Consider the following 20534-nt stretch of genomic DNA (forward strand, 5'->3'; position numbering starts at 1 on the left):
AGTAATTGGCTGACTTTTTTTCTTCCAGCAGTCCTTTTTTGAACATTAGTTTAAAGTAGTTTGATTTAATAAACTTTTTAACCTCAGTGAAAAGTATCTCATATGAGCAACATTTCTTGACGCTAGCCTCTAAAAAGATAAACAAAACACGGAAGAATGGACTGAAAGTGAAGCCCGTGGTTTATGGAGGTGACACGCAACAGAGTAATTAAGACACAATTTTAGCCCAGTGAACAGAGAAAGTGAAGACACGTCATGCTGGGACGTTAGCGTCAACTTTTAGTGAGGAATTCTGCCATTATCTCGATTTAAGACTAACCATTGTTGCCTAGTTAGATGTGACTTTCTTTAGCTAAAAAAACAACAACAAACAAACAGTCAAATCTCAAAGAGATGCAGAAAGAAAAAAGGAAAAAGAAGATCAACCTCACTGGGAGTAACTAAAATCGCACAGCTGAATGCTAAACCTGCTAATCAATGAGGAGATATTTTGCCAAAATCTAAATCTTCACAAAATGCGACACTCGTTTTGTTAGCTACTTTATTAAAAAAACAAATAATGATACGACCAAATGCCAAAGTGTCTATCCCTTAGATGCATAAGTGGATCAAAAATGACCCAGTGAGATATCTTTGTAACAAAAAGTTTTTATCAATTCATATTCCAGCAATTCCTCAAAAAACATGTTATTGATATTGTGCCATACATTTTACAAAATTCAAATTTTTGTATTACTACCCCAAGCTTCCATAAGTGGGTCAAAAATGACCTGCATTCATTTCCTATGGAATTTCATGGGAACATATGATTCTGATCAACTGTGACTGATAGCAATAAATATTTTGTGGACAGCACAGACTATGTCACAAGTGTCTCGTGTAAAGATAATAGTACACATATGATACATGAAGAATGTGATACAAGAACTGGGATGTATCCGTCAGTCTATCACACGTATCTCCTATGCAATAGATTACACAGGGAGGCAACCAGAGGAAGAAATTCAAAAGAAACTGAAAGAAAACATTATCCAGCAGTTGTGCACTGCATTCAGAAACATAAGGTGCAACCATGGACAACTTCTTCTCTAGGGATGGGAATAGAGAACCGGTTCTGCTAACGTCTGACGCATTTGCGCGATGACGTCATGTGGACGCTTCATATTTTGGCTCAGAATGTTTCCAACATGGCGTCGTGGCAGAAGCGCTCCAAAGTTTGGTTATATTTCACCAAAAAGGACAATACTAGGGCCAGTTGCAACACGTGCAGAGCTGTGATCCCATCAAAGGGGGAAATACCTCCAACATGCTGAAACATTAGACCCCACAGCATGCGTTTACTTTGCACGAATGTAAAGTCTTTGACACGCTGCTAAGCGATGGTGGCGACTCTCGCGGGATAGCTCCTGGAGATGTCACTCTTGCCTGCATTCAAAACTTGAGATACTTGTTGTAATAATGTTAGCGACATACTGTATGAATAATTGCCATCTGATATTAACATTTAGTTGACAAGGGCTGCAAGAGTGAGGAGTTACTGCAGAGTTATATAGAGTTATATATTGTACTATATAACTGGATGAGAACCGATAAGCGATATCGATAATGGAACAGGAATTGCTAAATTCCCAAAACAATTCCCATCCCTATTCTTCACCAGTGTGCCTCTTGCCTAGCACCTCCTGGAGAAGGATCTCACTACAATGGGGACTATACAGCAGAACAAGCCAGACATCCCTCCTCTGATAAAGGCTTCCAAATCCAGGGAGGTTCACAGCACAGAATTCGTATTTAATAGCAGAAAGAAAAACCTAAAGTCATCATATACTAGATAAAAATAGGTGTAGACACCATGGACCAGATGGTTGGCACCTACACCTGCAAGCGTCAAACACAGAGGTGGCCCATGGTGCTGTGGTACAACATCCTTGACATAAACTATATTGCCAAAAGTATTAACTCACCCAAATAATTAAATCCAGGTGTTCCAATCACTTCCATGGCCACAGGTGTATAAATTCATGTTGTGCAATTTTCTTTTACAATTTTCAAAATGTTTCACGTGTTTTAAAAATTTTAAAAAGAAAATTATTTCAAATATGAAATCATTCTTTTGTGGACCAAATGATGATACAAAATATATTACAAATGAGTATTCTTAACTAAAATGACAAAAATAGCATAAAAACACATTGATTCTAACACGGGTCACTTATGGAAGAGCGTAAGGTCCTGTCACTCATGCATCTAAGGGTTAATCAAATCAAATCAAATCAAATTTATTTGTATAGTACATTTCATGTACAAACAGTTCAAAGTGCTTTACATAAAATAAAAGCATTGCAGCAGGGAGTGCAAGAAGCATTAAAAATACATAAAAGAATATAAAGAGAAACAAATAAAATCATTTAAATGAATTTAAAAACAGGCAACAGTCTAGATAAGTTAAAAGATATTTCATGCATAGACACATGAGAAAAGAAATGTCTTTAACCTGGATTTAAAAATGTCTACATTTGGTGAAAGTTTAATCTCCACTGGCAGTTTGTTCCACTTATTTGCAGCATAACAGCTAAATGCTGCTTCTCCATGTTTAGTCTGGACTCTGGACTGGACCAGCTGACCTGAGTCCTTGGATCTAAGAGCTCTGCTGGGTTTATATTCTCTGAACATATCACAGATGTATTTTGGGCCCAAACCGTTCTGGGATTTGTAAACCATCAGCAGGCTTTTAAAATCTATTCTGTGACTGACTGGAAGCCAGTGTAAAGATTAGTGGTGGGCCGTTATCAGCGTTAACGTGCTGCGATAATTTGAGCGTCTTATCGGGCGATATAAAAAATATCGCTGTTAATCTATTCTCAAAGTTGGGTTGGGAACTGGGTCAAAATAGGTAAGCAAACTGTGATGACTTTTACCAAACTTTATATCACTTTATACCAAACACAGTCCGGCCAACGCAGACGAGCTGAAAGTCCAGCAAACCTCCCTTGGGCAAGTTCAGGAGCCGCTCGTGCAAGATGTTCCAACACTAGGGCCGGCACGGTATATGTATTCGTACCGAACCGTCACGGTACGGGGGTCACGGTTCGGTACGCGCATTTCCACGCAGAATACACACGGTACGGAAGTTTTCTGAACGCGGAACTGTTACTTTGCAAGAGTTTCCTTCAGGACCCATTTAAACACTGCCACATGCAAGGTCTGATTGGTCCGTAGAGATATACGCTTTCGGACAGAGTAGTTATAAGAACGCAGTTATCAGAACTGTCCTACTCGAATTTCGTTCTGATAACTGTCCTTCCCCAGCGGAGCTGTTTCAGTCTGCATTCGCACATGAGTCGGGACTGATGCGCCGCGCGCAGCCGTCCGCGTCAGTGACGTGTTAGCCGTTAGCCGTTTAGCGCCACATTCAACAACAAAACGGAACAAAACAAAACCCGAGAGACGAAAAAACACCACAAAGAAGCTAATATGGAGAGCGGGGAGGCCACCGTGTTCATGGTCTGCATGACGGTGATATTAATCATGGACAATCACATCAGGCGTCTAATATCGAGGCTGGAAAAGCACACAGAGAGTCAGGATCAAGCGCAGGTGATACTTCTTCGTTTCATGAAGGAAGAAAGGAGAGCAGCGCGCCGCAGACAAAGGAGACAACGTGTAAGTTTAACTTATTAAACACGCGCCGGTTGTGTCTGTGTGGTATGATGAAACATTTCAGCCGTGATAGCATGACATGGGGCGTAGCTACCAACCACCACACACCTCCGTCAGATGCGTTGCTATAGAACCATGAAAAGACCCGACCAATTACGTCTCCCAAATGTATTACAACAACCCCTGGATATGAATACATGCAGAGCAAAAAAAATTACCGAAGCAATTGGAATTTACATCGCATCTGCTATGCGCCCATATTCCACTGTAGAAGAGGCAGGATTCAGATATCTATTACATGTGCTCGAACCTTGCAACACGCCTCCTTCGGCACTGTACCGAAAATGTACCGAACCGTAGGGTCCGTACCGAGGTACGTACCGAACCGTGAGTTTTTTGTACCGTTCCACCCCTATCCAACACGGTGGAATTCCACCCTCGATATGATCAAGCGCGTGTGGCGCAACAGAGACGCACTGCACACAACGCAACAGCAGCACCACCTGGCCCTCCCAACAAGTGCTGAATATGAGAAGTTGGCGAAGCTAGAGAAACTGCTGGAGCCATGCATGTGAATAAGCTGGTCTGCCTGCTGCGTGTACACCAAGAGCGACCTCGCTGGAGAAGCTTCGCTTGAGAATTTGCTTTGGTAGCTTTGGTAGCTCGTGACGTCACATTTAGAATGTTAAATTCTTAAAGGCCCCGCGGCTGTGCAGCACCCCCACGAGAAAAAAACATGAGGAAAGAGAGGGCAGGGACACGAATAAACGTGTTGTTATTTACAATTTGTTATTCAAGATATACATCACGTTACAAATGATGTAAAACTACATTAGGTACACCTGAGAAGAGCAGGAATAGCAGAGGCAGCTGTGAAAAAGAAACTAAATTCGAAATAAAATCAGAAATAAATCAGAAATAAAACTTAATTGCAGTGAGAAAGGTATGCGTGGGGTTACTACACTATTGTATTGAAGCACTCGATTGAAGCACACAGTCTCAGGATTAAACGACTATTGTTTGGATAGGAACCAAAGTTTACACGTCTGTTTCCGCGAACCCCGCGGATTGCCGGACCCCTGAATGAGCCATTTTAATCTAGATTAATTTCAAGATTTCAGTGAGATTAATCTAGATTAAAAAAATGTATCTATGCCCACCACTAGTAAAGATTTTAAAACTGGTGTGATGTGTTCAGATCTCTTAGTCCGGGTTAAAACTCTAGCAGCAGCGTTCTGGATGAGCTGCAGACGTTTAATGCTCTTTTTGGGAAGTCCAGTTAAAAGAGCATTACAGTAATTGAGTCTACTGGAGATGAATGCATGGATGAGTTTCTCCTGGTCTTTTTGGGAGAGGAAACCTTTAATTCTGTTGATGTTTCTGAGATGGTAAAAAGCTGCCTTGGTGACAGCTTTGATGTGGCTGCTGAAAGTCAGATCTGAGTCTATCAACACTCCGAGGTTACCAACTTGGTCAGTGATTGTAAGGGCCCGAGTCTCAAGATATTTACCAACGCTGACCCTCTTCTCTTTGCTACCAAACAGAATGATCTCAGTTTTGTCTTCATTTAATTGTAGAAAATTCTCTCTCATCCAGGTGTTTACTTCCTCCAGACACTGACACAGTACGTCTGCTGGGCTGCAGTCGTCCGGTGACAGAGACACATAAAGTTGTGTATCGTCTGCATAACTGTGATAATTGATGTTAAAGTTCTGCAATATCTGACCCAAAGGGAGCATATACAAGTTAAACAGAAGAGGTCCAAGAATTGACCCCTGGGGGACTCCACAAGTCATGGCCACTCGCTCAGATTCATAGCTGCCAATAGTAACAAAATAACTCCGGCCTTCTAAGTAGGACCTGAACCAGTTAAGGACCGCTCCAGAAAGTCCAACCCAGTTTTCCAGCCTGTGCAACAGGATTCTGTGATCTACAGTAAACGCAGCGCTGAGGTCCAACAGAACCAGGACTGAAACATTACCAGAATCAGTTTTCAACCTGATGTCGTTTAACACTTTGACCAGAGCTGTTTCAGTGCTGTGATGACATCTGAAGCCTGATTGAAAGTTATCAAGACTTCCACTTTCATTCAGAAAGTCGTTGAGCTGGTTAAATACAACTTTCTCAATAATCTTGGATATAAAAGAGAGGTTAGAGACAGGTCTGTAGTTGTTCATCATAGAGTTCTCTTCTTCAGGAGTGGCTTAATATACAAAGTCATGTTGTAGTGGATTTTATCAGTCACTATAAAGATTGAAACTCATTGAAGAGAACTGAGTTACAAACCAGCCGTCTGACAGTTGGGGTGTATTGTTGTGTTGTTGTTTTTTTTTGTAAACTTGCAGCTTACAGATGTCCTTCATATTTGGTTATGAGGATTAGAAAAGGAATGAGATGTGATTTTAGAGGCCGATTGTATCGTTTGAATGTAGAAACACTATCCTCAAGTTAGAGTTCAGGGTCTGTACATACAAAAGACAACATGTGACATAAACTTTGTATTATTTACAAACCAGCCGGCTGACAGTTGCATCCTGGGGTGTGTTGTTTTTCTAACCTTGACCAATTCAACGCATAACCTGCAGCAACATTTAGCCTAAGGTGCTGTTTACACATACCCGGGTATTTTGATAAACGCATATTTTCTAACCTTCGTTTTAAAAAAAAACTTGGTGCACACAGCCCCGTTTTTAAAAAAAAACACGTCTACATTGATACGCTATCAGGAGCTGTTAAAGGGACACTATGTAATAAATTAAGTCATTTATTAGCTCAAATCAACATATTCATTCATAAGTTAGTCCTCATTGGTGTAAAATGATCTCTGTCAAAAATCTCACTTATCCTCCTGAGTGAAGAATAACTTGTCTGTATCTACATAGAGCAGGTAAGCTCTATGGAGGCTGCCATGTCCTTCCGGTCTATGAAAAATGACGAAGTGCCGAGAGGGACATAAAGCACTTCGAATCGCGATTTCCCCACCAGGCCTACAAGCAGAAATGACGTCATTGTGACGTCATTTCCGCCAAATGGCTTATTACAGCCGCTAATGCTAAATAGATTTTATTCCTTGGCACATATGTCTTTGTGTTCATTAGCTTTCTTTTTGTAAGTGCATCATCTTCTTATTATTATTATTATTCCTATGCTCCCCCTGGATATCTTCTTTTTGGCGTTATGCTCACATTTGTAAACTGTTATTTTGTTGATTTACTAATAAAGTTTAAAAAAAAAAAAAAAATGCTAAATAGATTTTATCTCGTAAATGATCCCACTAATAATGCACTGATTGTTACCAAACTTCTGCCGTAGTACACATAGGCTCTTAACTCACAAAACGAGGCATTAGAAAGTTTGTAAGTTTACCGGGAGTTTATTTACCGCTGCTAATGCTCCTATTGCTAACGCAGGCTAATGCTAAGGCTGCGTCGACGTCACTTCCGGTAACTCCCGGAATATGACTAATTGCATTGCTTGCACACCAAAGGAGATGTTATGTTATATGACATGTTATCTGTCATCTGTATTTATAGTGTTGTTGTATGTGTGTTATATAATCCTTTGTACTGTGTGTCTTGATTTCTTTATGTTTGTATGGACCTTGAGTCTGAAGCTATAGCTTCTTGAATCTTGACACATTCCGCTTGCCGTAGTTCAAGAAGTTGCAGCGCACATTTGAAAACGTGAGGCGCTAGAGAGCAAATTCATTCAACTTTGCAAAATAAAATTGCACCACTAGATGGGGGAAGAAATTACATAGTGTCCCTTTAAATTACGCCAAGCCTGACGGTGGCAGTGTTAGAACAATGAGAATTCCACACAAGCCAATCAGAAGCCTAATAGAGAACCGCTGACAGGAAGAACTTCCGGATCCTTTTCAAGAAGAAAATATGGCGCCAGGCTCATGTGTGTGGACTGATAGCGAGACTGAGCTACTTTTACACGTTGCGCTGGACTATAAAACTGCTAAAGCCGTGAAAAATGTCTTTGTTGTTCAATACATTGTATGACTGTAATTTTCAAAATCACACAAGCAAGTATAGCTCTCAACAACAGAAATGCTGCTAGTACCTCCATGCTTGCCAGATAAACAATGAATGGCGTTATCACGCTAGCATCCTGCCAATATGGCGGATAGGGGCAGGGCTCTGTACTATAGCCCTTTTTCCATCAGATTCTGTAGCGAATTAAAAGTTATATCGCATTACTTTGTTGCGATATAAGATGCGTTCGGTTGGTTTTCCATCAAACAGGACGATTCTAGCGAAATAAAATGACATCACCGGAACGTGCTGATGCGCATTATTCTGACTCGACCAAATGATTTTCCATTACAAAAGTGGCGAATTGTAGCGAATTAGAATGCTCGGTAGCGGGAATTTAATTGCTCGCGCTGTTATTGTCAGCCTCCTGTTATAACAGTTGCTATAACTTTAAAGGCTACGTACCTTTTCACCACCGGCTTTCGTTTTATTTATTAGGCTAGTTACTTATTTAGAGTTATGGACCGTAGGATAGGACTAAACATGCTGCTAGTGCTGCTATGTCAGCTTATAATAGCCGTCAGAAATTTAAGAAGGAGGATCCTTCATCCACAGGATCCGCAGCATAATTAATTCTCGCGAGAATTAATTATGCTGCTTCAGGACCTCCCGAATTGTGTTTAAAAAAAGCAGTGTCTCTGCTCTCGACCAGTTGTTTCTTTTATCATCGGACATTGTTGTTACTAGTTGTTGCTGCTGTTTTGCTACCGACAGGATAGGTGAAATGGGGCGGCTGAGCGGCTCAACAACAACATTCGAATCCTCGCGCTTTACCAATACCATCTGCGCATGCGTGGCTAGTCTGAATCGCATTAACCTTTTCCATCACTTCTGTAGCGATACAACTTAGCCCTGAACCACCTATTTCGAGCGAATTGATTTAATGCGACAAAACAGGCGTTCTAGCGATTTAACCGTTTTTCCATCACATGTATCGCACTAACTTCTTGATGCGCATCAAATTAAAGCAAATCATGTCGTTGATGGAAAAAGGGCTTATGACGACAACTCCGCATTCCATTCTGAAAACTCCGTTTTCGTCTCTTTCAACCAGTTTACACACAAACGCTAAACGGAGTTTTTAAAAAATCTCCACTTTTGCCGGAGTTTTTTTTTAGCTTCGTTTTCGGAGGAAAAAACTCCGTTTGTGTATAAACGAAAGGCACAAACGAAGGGAAAGGTCTTCGTTTTTCAAAATACCCGGGTATGTGTAAACAGCACCTAAAACAGGAATCAGCACCAATTAGCCTTGGCCAAACTGAAGACAAGGGATATTAAAGTATTTAAGGATAGAACTGCCAGACAACTATTTTTTTCCGTTAGCTCTCTCATACAGTAATAAAGTAAGGGTTGTTGAGTACAAAAGGGGCACCCCTTGCAGAAGAGAGGGTTGGAGTGACGTGAGTAACAACACACGCTAAAATTGGCCAATTTGAACTGAGCTCTAAATTCATGGTTGAAAAAGGAGCTGTTGTACTGTCTCTCTGTGGTATTTTGACCAAAGTAGGTCCCAGACATTTGATTAAAACCCCAAGAAAGTGCGTCAATGACACAATGACACGTATGAAAACCCTAACCCTAACCCAGTGACTGACTAAAGCTCCAAGTCATATGTAGTGATGTAAAAGGGTCAAATATTTGCTTCTCTGGTGTAGTGGATACAAGTAGATAGTGGCACAAAAGCAAGTACAGCCAACTCAAATGTGTGCCTTAAGTACTATTTTTAGTTATGATTTAATGATTTAATGTATACAGAAGAGTAAAATAACACAAATCCTCAGTGCATTCAAATTACTCTCAGAAAGCTGACTACTACCGCCTGATAATGAAATCCCTCTAAATGTCTTCACCACTGACCCTGCTGACCCGACAATTAGCTACACTTATTTTCTTCTTCTTATTATTATTATTACAGGCACAACCTAGGGTTTCAGAGTACTATGAACCAGCTGCTATAACTACAGATAGCACTCTCGAGCAGAGTTTTTTAAGGTCAATTGGTAATTATTTTAGACACTAACCCAACTCTAACGCTAAATGATAGCTAACAGATACTGTACAACCAGGTAGTTACACGACTTTCTCAAACATCTTTCAAACCAACATAGCCTGGTTGCAAAAACTGTTCAGCTTGCTTTACTCATAAACCATCCCCCGTAAAATGTATGTGGAAAGTTTACGAGCAGAGGTTTTATTCATGAGCCGCGGAGTTGAACAAGCTAAAGCTAACAACAATTATACTATACGGTTAATGTAGCTCTTCCAGGAACTAGCCGGAGCCCGGTAGACAAGCCAGTCTTTAATCATTTTGTGTCAATCGTTTCAAGTTATATTTCCTTCTTAAACATTACATCAGCAATATAGTCAAGATACATACCAGCTCATTTTGAGTGAAATTTTATTCCGGTTTCACTGGGTGGGAGTATTATCTTCCGAAAAGCATCGCTTTGTACCACTCCACAGTCACAGAGTGTTTAACAGGAAGTTACCGAAACTGAGCCGCTCGCGCTTCCTCTGAGGAAGTTTTTTTTTTTTTTTAACAAAAGCGCAAAAATAGTCACAATTATAAGCTAATATAACAATATCCGAATTATATGGTGGCGTTTTGTCGTTAAAAATTTGTCTGTGTGTTGTGTGCGCGCAGAGGTGCGCGCGCGCGCGCGTGGAAACACCGGTAACCTGTAAGCAAGTTATATTTTTCTTTATTCAAGTACTTACATAGAAATAACAAAACAATTGCATTACAACAAACTGAAGTGCCAGGTAAACAGGGGAGCACATCTCCCCATCACAAGGATATAGTAAAATTCATTTCAATATTCAGCTCATCATAAAAGGACCTTATTATAAGGTAATAAAAACATGAAATAGGCTAAAGACATCCACAACATTTTCAACAAGACCCCTTGTTTTCTTTAACAAAAAAGCCAACAGAACAGTTATCCAAGTGTGTGTTTCCAGTTGTCTGTCTTGCATTGTTGTTAGGTTTGTCCCATTACACCCAATGTGACTTTTTTTTTCATGCATAATAAAGAAATGAGTACCACCCACAGCAACTGAGGGTAGCACTTTGGAACATTTCCGTGCACATGCAAACATGAGGATATACTGGTAATGAAAGGAAACACAACACAACAGAAAACAGTGAGTATCGACTCAATCTAAACACCAGTGTCACTGTTGAAGACCACAAAATCCCTGAAGCCTCCCTGTAGTCCATAAGATGACATAAGTTGCCCATAATATCTACACTTTATTGATGTCTGTCTTTTTAAAGGAGATCCATGATTATTAATTGACATAAGTGAGCCAAAGCTAACACCTATGGCCTTGCCCAAGGTCAGTTTCACTCAGACTAAATCAAATAGTTACATACAAACATAAGCACAGGGCTGCCTTCAGCTACAAGCAAACGGAGGTCACATTTATGATTTGTTGCTCCGGTGGAGTTCTTGTTGTGTATTGTTTTTGATCAGCCAACCCTGCAACCCAGTTTGGCACAAAGATGGCTGCTAATGTTGGCTCAAATCCAACATGGAGCAGAGGAAAAGACAAATCCAAATTTCAGAACTTTCAGTCACCTACTTTTGGCCAATAGAACATAAAGCACATACATCATTTTTGGAGAAACGTCACTATGAGGGACTTGTTTCTGAGCTCAACAGGTCACTTATGTATATCTATAGCATTCACATCTTACACAGAGTAATGTTCAGAAGACCATGACGCTGCCTGCATTGTAGTTTAACACCCAAACTGCACTGAGAGGGAGGATGTAAGGGATTATATCACTCTTACAAAGTCTAAAAAAGCCACAACACAAAAGTGACAGACACTGTGAGACTGATGAAATATCGTGTTTGCAAACTTGTAATTACATGGCTTCATTTGGATGTGGAAATAGTTTGGTGTAAGTCTCCGCCTTACTTTGCATCACTCTTCAACACAAAGCAAGACAAAGACGGATTTCTCTTAGAGGAGAGCAGAACTTTTGGTCAAATAGACTCTAAACGATCCAAAGTCACTTGTAAACATTCTAACATCAAATCATTCTTACATTAAAGATACATATTTTGGTTCTCTTTTTTACTGACTCCATAAGACTGTATCTCACAGGATACTTGCACTCGAGGCAATTTCTCACTACAAGATTCAACCTAACTTTCGAAACTTAGTTATTGTTCAGCTAAATATCTGAGATTAAAGATAATGAAATTGATGTAATTTTTCAATCTGGGAAAGTAAGATTTATTTTGGATATTGTTAACTTTTGGCGATTATTTCTGTTGCATGTTGTAGAGTTGCAGCAAAAAGGTTTAATTTGTCCGTGTCCAGAAATGGAATGGTAGACTGTATGTTTTCATGATAAAAACCAAATGATTTATAGTTAGATGTAGTGGGCTGTGTGAACTTTTGAACTTTGTAAAAAGGTGCAAGGAGGTCTGTTCATTTAACCATGTAGATGAGCTGAGAAAAGACTCTCTGAGGCCAGATTAATTGGAAAATAAGTGGATACTTGCCAGGAAGCTCAGCAGTGAAAACTGTGGCCTTCAAAGCTCATTATTGCATGCACTCTGTTCTCTGTGGCACCGTTTGTTTGAACCTTTCCTTCGGCCTTTTGCATTTGTCTTTTCACATCCTCTTTTTTTGCCTGATATCCATGTCTGCACACTGGCACAATGCTTTTTCACCAGCAAGTAACAATGTTTGTATAAATTCTCTGCAGCCAGAGAGCTCAGCATGTCATGGCATATACGAGGAATCAAATAGCAAGTTTTCTATGAAATGTGGTAATTTGCGAAAAAATTTAAGAATTTGGAAAATATCCCACTATACTTAGGCCTACAAGGCTACAATTTTCTGTTTTACTAATGAATCCAGGATCTGTATGTTTGATAGCTTTGTTTAATGCTGGCCCTGGCAAAAGTACATTCAACATCTAAATTTTTTTTAGCACGTATTCTAATTTTTAATTATTTTTCACTGGTGATCACTGACCAATAGCGTAATGAATTCAATGTACTGTATATAAATGCCATATTAGTGTCTCTGTGATGATGTTCGGTATGGGCTCCACATACTCAACATAGGGAGGGGGAGACATTGATGCTCTCTAAATGTGAGGCAAAACCATGTTTGAAGATAAACTAATTTTAAAGAAATGTGTTTTTGCTATGATGTTTTTGACAGCATCAATATAACATACTTAGATCCAAGTGAAGCCACTGGCAGAAGTGAACCAATACAAAATCTTTCACTGGATAATAAAACTGGTATTCATTTCCATCGGCACAAATATAAGTAAAGTAAGTGAAGAGTCATTCGTGAAAATTATTTGCATGCCCTGTAATGTATTATCTTTACGAGATGTTCCAGTCATTTGGGGAACGTCCACAATGTCCAATGTTTTCATACAGTTAGCAGAATGTGGTAATTGAAATAACCAATATTTCTTTAATGGAGATATACAAAATGAAAAAAGAAAAAAAAAATCTCATTCATTAAGAGAACACATTAGTGCTTCCTTGAACCGATTTCCACTTTAAAGCATACAGATAGAGTCAATGCTATTCTTTTTTTTTAAAGTGGAAGATAGAACACCGCATCTGGCACGACTGCAGTGATCCAAAAATCTTTGCAAGGACCTGTGACAACAAAATATTTTGTATTATAACTACATTACTAAAAGCTTTGAGACACATCCTGCACAAGCATTCAGTCAATTGAAAGTTCTTGTTTACGCAGACATTTGTATTTACATAGTGTGCATGAAAGGATGCACATATATGCACAATTTAATACTGAATTACGGTGCATTTGATATTTGAGTACAAAAGTGAAACTTCTATTGTAGCTACCTGTATACATATTTGTGAACTGTACAAAAAAGAACAACACCTTAGAGTAGTTTACAGCTCAGTCTCTGTATTAAAAAATATGTAAACATGGATTTAGCTTCTTTTTTTTTTTTTTTTTTTTTTTAAATCAATATTATTATTAGGATTCTGTTACCATATACTGCTCATCTTTTGGTGACTTAAACCAGCACAGAGAAAGAGCCTCATTCATCTTTATCTTAATTCAACTTTGCTTCTTTGTACTGTTGTTATTTTTAACCCAGTGTTCTTTAATTGAGTAGTCCAGTCTGTCTAACTGTGCTCTTAGTTAATTTGATTTACGTGTCGGTGGCATATGTCATGACTGTATTGCATATAATTGCAGAACTCATGAAAAATGAAAAATGAACATTATCTGTGAGGGTTATTTTTTTTTAGTTTTTTTTAAAAAACATCTTAAATTATAACTGGTAAAACAACATAAAGCCACCATATAAAAAGGCAACAAAAACACAGAGTATCTCACAGTAACTAAAAATAAATAAGTATTGGCGAAGGCATCAGTTGCTGCAGGCATATTTGTACTCGTAACAGGACAAGACATTGGTTGGCTCTGTGTGACCTCGTCAGTCATCATCTAGATTTAACCGGATTTTGCAGGTTAATCTAAATCTGCTATGTGGTGAATGAATCTGATCTTTCCATTAACTGAAGAACCGTGCTAAGCTGATACTGCTGTTGGATTTTGGCAAATGGCAGGCACAAATAAAAGAACAAGGTTGGCTGCATCACCACAATACATTTTGGCACATTCTCTTGAGAAAACAACATTCAAATTGAAAAAAAGAGGAAAAAAAGGACTAAACCTCAATAAAAACAACAACAACAACAACAAAAAAGACAGTCAAGTGCCACTATCAAGGTATTCATGACAGTACACAAATATAACCAATTGCACTTTTAAACAGCCTAATAAAATTAATGCATACATCTCAGACAACTAACCCTTTAATGTAGCTCCATTTGAATGTTGTGGGTTTGCACCCCTATCGTGGATTCTGGCTTCCTTCCACTTAACAAAATTTCTGTGAAATTTACAAAAGTGTATCCACCTCAAAACCTATAAACACACAGTGGCCTTAAGAATGTGCTTAAGTGCCCTTCTTTGTGTTGAAACTGTGTTACAGTAGCTGAGGCTCTGAATTGCTTGAAAGAAAAGGACAGCTGCCTTTCCACTCTTACTTAAACTGAAGGCATCCATCTCAAAACAGAAGGAACTGAACGGAGCAGGGGTGTAAAATAGAAGTAAAGAGTCACCTATTTATCTCATAGAGGATGTGATTCCTTCTTCCTAAGTCTCTTTATGGGGTGTGGTGAGTGTCTTTAACAGTGTCCAAGTGCACATGGTGATGGTCACGATGTTCCCACCGTTGGCCCCCCACAGGAGCTGGGCGGCGAGCTGTGGCTCCCAGCTGCCCCACTGCTCTTGTCAGCTTGCTTCTTGTCCTTCTGTTTCAGGTGAACCTTTGCGTGTCTCTTTCGCTCATCACTTCTGGCAAACTTGCGTCCACAGAACTCACAGGAAAAGGGCTTCTCGCCTGTGTGCGTGCGGATGTGCGTGGTCAGATGGTCACTCCGGCTGAAGGAGCGCATGCATATTCGGCACTGGAAGGGTTTGTGACCTGTGTGGATGCGAAGGTGACGCGTGAGCTCGTCTGAGCGCGAGAAGCGCCTGTCGCAGTTCTCTGCTGGACAGGCGTGTGGCCGTTCATGGACCGGGGTTTTGCTGGGACGGTTGGGGTACTTCCGAGGACGGATGGGTTTGAGGGTGAGAGTCTGAGGTGGGGGGTGGTGCTGAGGCGGATGCTGCTGCCCGCCGATGAAACCTGGGTGGATTTGTTGCTTGTCTTTGAACGCTCTGATGGTCTCCAGGGGTGTGATAGGTGGAGGGTTGACTCTGATGGGATCCATGGTCTGGAAGGGCTTGTGTTCCATCACACCAACTTCTCCCTGATGATGAAAAAGGTTGTAGTCGGGGATCATGGAGAAAAGGCTGCCATCCATGGGGGCTTTGGATGTAGAGTGATAGTCATTGCCAGGGTAGGCTAGAGCTGTGCTGGTGGCGGGGCTGTGATGGAAAGAGACCTGATCTTGGTACAGATCACCGCAAGTGGAATAGGCAGGCAGTGGTGGACCATATACCTGCTCCATGTCTGATGTCTGTCCGCCCATGCCGGCTGCGGAGGATGATGTCTGCGTGGTTACTGTGCCAGGTGATGGAGAGACACCTAGGATCCCTGCACTGACAAGACTAATGATATTATTATCGGGGCACCAGCCAGAGGCTCCAATGCCACCCGAGGGAGGAGTGTCAAAGGCAAACTTCCCTAAATAGGTGACAGTCTGCCCGCTGCGGTTGGACTGGAAGCTGGATCCATACTGAATCTCTGAGGTTGCCTTCTCGCTTCCCATGCCCAGATCCATGATATTATCTAAATAAAAGCAAAGAAAAAGACAGAACATGGATAAGTCATCCACCCAACTGGTCATGCATAAAAATGAAATCCAATCATTTGAGAAGAAAATCTTGTGCAAGTGATAATGTGGCAAAAAGCTGTGAAAAAAAAGAGAAATCTATCAATTTAACTTTAACATGCCAAATTAACATTCCCTGGTTTGTCACAAAATGAAACTTTTCTGCATATTCCTGTAATAGATGACAAATTAAGAGCAATTAAAAACAAAAAGAGTCCCATACAGTTCATGAAGAAACGTGAGCTCTGTCAGACCTGGAAGTTAAGTGACTGAGTGTTGTCTCTGAGAGAGTGGTGTCTCTCTCTCTCTCGCAGATCCCACAAGCTCTCATAAATCAAGACCTAAACACCCCCTTTGATCCAGTCATTGTGTCTCTCAGGAGGACAGCCAAACTGAATGGCAAGATTTGATGTCTTAACAGCAGGGAGGATTATAAGGCAGACGCCACATCTTATCACGCTCAAGAATTCAAGATGCGTTTTGCAACAAAGAACATGTGAAAGGAAATTTAAGTGTTTCGTATCATATTTCCATATATTTTCTTTGCATGCATCGTGCACAAACAGTCATGCACAAATTAAACTTGTTCCAAAGATGAATTAAAAACTCATCAAATGTCAATCCAATGCTGGGGGATAAATGTATGTGGTGGATAATAGTGAGATATTTTCCAAAATTTCATTCTGTAACAGAAATTTGAAAAAGGCACAGCTTTCCATTAACAGGGAATCATATACAGGGGTGTTTGTTTTCACTCCCAGCGATTACAACCTACTGCAATTTGGCTGAAAGCAATCCATGCTGAATGAAACAGAAAAAAAATGTATTGCACAATGTCATTTGACACACACTCTCAGAAGCATTTTTGGCCTATTTTACTTTTGAATAAGCCCCCTGTGTTATTAATGGACATTACTCTAAATCTTTAGTCTTATTCATCTTGAGTGTTGGGATTTTAAAATAGAAGGAGCCACTAAATAAACTCATCACTCTTTTGTTGGAGGTCAGCACAGTGACACATGTTTCACCTGTTAAATCAGAACATGAGTAATTTTCATTTGCCCAAAATAACATCCACACACACACACACACACACTCTCACACACACAAAAGAAAACAAACAAACAAACAAAAAAAAACATGTATGTAAATTTCACAGAGAACTTTACCGAGATTTGGCGCCATGAAAAAAGAAACACTCTCCTGCTCGCCACCTCTTTTTTTCCACAATTAAGTTCAAATCGTTAAAACATCCTCTTTCTGTCGTCACACAAAATAAATTTTGATACTGCGTATATAGAAAATAGAGGGCTGATATGTTCATGTGTGGCAGGAACTTACAGTCACTTTAGTTTATTTGACATTACTAAAAAGTGTAGTAGCTATTTGTAACACCTGGCGCTTGGAAAATTCAGGCACACACCTCCGGGATAAATCAGGGGCAGCCATTTGGTGGTAAATTCAAACAAAGTTACCAATTTGAATCTATGATCAAAAGGTCCTCAAATTAATTTGTTTGCGCATAAATCGTGGTCCCTACATTATACGGTAGACTTCCCAAAGATTGTGTATTTTTTCCCCTTGATCCAGCCTGTTTCAACAGGCGAAGCACTAGGCTACACAAAGTGATTGATTTAAAGCCAATCTGAGACGCCGACCCGAACTAACAAGTCGTGTACGTGCCGGACTTCGCAAATTAATCTGGACTAAGCAATATATCGATCAACATTTCCGGCCTCGAGATTTATTAAACATAAACCAGACGACGGGCCTGACGTTTAAATGTGTTTCATAGGAGAAAGCAGCCACACACGCCTACTTAAGTCCACTTGGACATGTTAATAGAGTTGTGAATGAAAGTCATTGTTTGACTTGTTGACCCGCGCTTCCAAGTGGATGTGAAATCAGAGGCATTGTGGTTTGAGCTCGTAGATGCAAAGCCTACAGATTTAATTCAGGAGCTGAATACGTTTTAAATGGACTTTGCGTAAAACAGTCTTCTCACAACCATTTGTCTATATTTAAAATAAAATCCTCAAACACGCCTCAGCTTTAGACGTTTAAAATCCCGACAGGCTACCTGAATGTGACATATTTACCAATGTGTGTTTAAATTTTTTAAATGAGTGACCGGGTGGCTTTTCCTTGCTCTATTTGAAATGCTGACACCTCGGCATCTCTGGGCAGCTGATCTCAAACAATTAGAAAAAAAGGAAGACAGAAAGTAAAGGAATAAAATAACGCAGACATCCTTAAATACAGACATTTAAACTGTATACCTAATTTACAGAGACCACTGTTACACCTGACCCCGAAAAAGTGTTGCTTATTATAGGAGTCTGCCTTTACGCGCAACAGCCAGAGCGCAAACAGGTGCTTCAAGCCCGAAGACAACTGTTGCCGTCCTCGCACATCGCAGTTCGAACCTCTCTCAGCAGAGCACACACACGCAAAAGTACATCAAAAATCTTACCTGCGTTCATTTGTGAATAGTGGTTAATAGATTCCGTACTGGTGAAAATATTCATAGACGTCGGGATGTCCTCTTCTGGGTAGAGACTGTCAGGGATCGTGTTAATTAAACTGCTCATGGTAAGAGGGATCTTGTCCGCTAGTTTCCCTGTCATAGCAGTTATATTCAGTCCGACATTTATGAAGGACAGCGCGCAGGTATCCAAGTAGTTACAAGCACGAAAAAAAACACCGGGTGTTCTCAAAGAGGAAAACACAGGTGTTGATCGGGCGTGAAGACAGGAGAGAGGTGCAGGGATGGATCCTGTTGCTGTAGCTATCCAAGTATCCCGCGGACGACGAGCAGTGCCGGCTATCTCCTCCTGTGTGCTCACAGGCTTTTGTTGTTATTAATCTGATCACTGTGGAAGCTGACAGGCTGCTTGTGGGGGAATTTGAAGTCTGTGAATCAATGGAGGAGGAGGTGGTGGTGTTGGTTGAACAAGAGGCAGCTCTACTTGCTCTATTGGAGCTGGATAGGGGACTCCAGACTGCCCGTATTAAATAGTGGGATGGAACATTTGTGTGACGTAGATGACCATATATGGACATGGGCGCCCAGCGCCAGGTTCTCCGCGCGTCAGCCGGTGGAAACTACAGTGGAGGCAAAAGGCTCCGACAGAGAGATAACTATAAAGTTTACAAAACCAAGATGACACCTCCAGCTGCGTCCTTCTTCGGTGTGAGCCGTCCGCTGTCCTCTGTTCCCGTCCTTGTGAATATCACAGCATTGATTTAACAGCGTCTTATCTTTATTATTGCCATTCCTTGCCATACCTTCAGCGGACTATCGGGTACACAGCGAGCTAGTTAAACATCTGTGTGTGTGCGCGACTAAAACAAAGAGTGTGTTGTGACTATAGAGGCTGTCACTCATACAAAACACTTCTTTCTTTTATATAGTTCTTATAAATTCAGCAGTCCACCCTTACTGACCAAATTATCACACCAATAAAAGAAAAAAGAAAGTTTTGTTGGTTTTATTTCCAGGCCTCTTCTAATCTATAAAATCTCAGACAGGGCTTTGGATAGTACAAGTGTTCTAATTTGTATCCTTGTGAAGTTGCACACTCTTTGCCATCATCCATGGCAGAACACTAGTTCAAAACTCCTTTCAAGTAGCATCATTGTCAAGCAAAGGTAGTACTCTAATTGGCGGAGTAAATCGTTTGTAAATATTGCAAGGCTTTGCACAGGCTTGCTTTGACTTGGAGCCCATGTGGCCGGTTGTGTGGAAACTCCAAATAAGGCAGTGTCCGGCCCCGCCCCTTCGCGTCTCTATTTGGGCATGTGAGTTCCGGGTGAAGTAGTAGTGGAAAAGTGATCGGAAGCCACAGACGTTTTAAGAGATGACAGTGGACAAAGCGTCATGGCTCGCTTTTTACCAACTTGTGAAAAAATAACTCATATTGGTTGCCTTATGTTACAGAAATACCCCACCACCCCAGCCCCTTGAAGTTTGGTTTCAGAAAGCTAAAAAAGCTACTGGGTCATCCACTGAATTCACCACAGGCATTACTTTCTCATAACTAATACTGCTTTCACTCCTGATCAGTATCTCTGGGACAGTTAGTATAGTTTGTATGATGTTCATATATCTTCTTCTGTACTTGTAACAAATTGAAAAGGCTTTTGGAATAATCTTAGAAAATACTGAATGAAAAGGCAGTGCTTGCATATATTGCACAGACCTGAAAAATGAATAGTACCTCAATGAAGCAGAAGTGTAAACAGAGTGTGTGGGAGAATTAGTCTGAATCATGCTCGGTGTTTAGGGGGCTTACACAAACAGAGCAGCCAGGGATCTTGTGTGTCTCGTTACCACGGGCAAGTCCTCAATGTGCTCGTCTTTATGAGTGTCTGCCACAGCAGTAAAGCTGAGCAGAGTCCTCTCAGGGTGTCTGGTCTGGTACTTTCATCAGTTAAAAGAAAAAAAAAGAAAAAAGAA

At 40.5% G+C, this 20534-nt stretch overlaps 2 protein-coding genes across 2 annotated transcripts in view; both read right to left on the bottom strand.

Annotated features, from left to right (window-relative positions):
• The window catches only part of bin3 (bridging integrator 3), a 39265-nt gene extending 28974 nt beyond the window's left edge, over positions 1-10291 (bottom strand). Inside the window, exon 1 of the mRNA XM_075468679.1 lies at positions 10081-10291. Within this exon, the coding sequence (XP_075324794.1) occupies positions 10081-10088 (8 nt within the window). The 5' untranslated portion in view covers positions 10089-10291. The remainder of the gene's footprint in view (positions 1-10080) is intronic.
• Positions 10292-10389: 98 nt separating this feature from the next.
• egr3 (early growth response 3) lies at positions 10390-19044 on the bottom strand. The gene is made up of 2 exons (XM_075468678.1): positions 18549-19044; positions 10390-16032 (listed from the first exon to the last, which is right to left on the bottom strand). Exons 1-2 carry the CDS (start codon positions 18700-18702, stop codon positions 14954-14956), a joined length of 1233 nt encoding a protein of 410 aa, XP_075324793.1. The 5' UTR covers positions 18703-19044; the 3' UTR covers positions 10390-14953.
• Between the last annotated feature and the right edge of the window lie 1490 nt (positions 19045-20534).

The sequence above is a fragment of the Odontesthes bonariensis genome, chromosome 6, assembly GCF_027942865.1.
Source record: "Odontesthes bonariensis isolate fOdoBon6 chromosome 6, fOdoBon6.hap1, whole genome shotgun sequence".
Lineage (NCBI taxonomy): Eukaryota > Metazoa > Chordata > Actinopteri > Atheriniformes > Atherinopsidae > Odontesthes > Odontesthes bonariensis.

Excerpts from the sequence above, each read along its gene's own strand:
- egr3 (XM_075468678.1), bottom strand. The coding sequence starts at position 18,702 with ATGACAGGGAAACTAGCGGACAAGATCCCTCTTACCATGAGCAGTTTA. Across the intron at positions 16,033-18,548 it reads CTATTCACAAATGAACGCAG|ATAATATCATGGATCTGGGC; the intron begins GTAAGATTTTTG and ends GCTTTTATTTAG.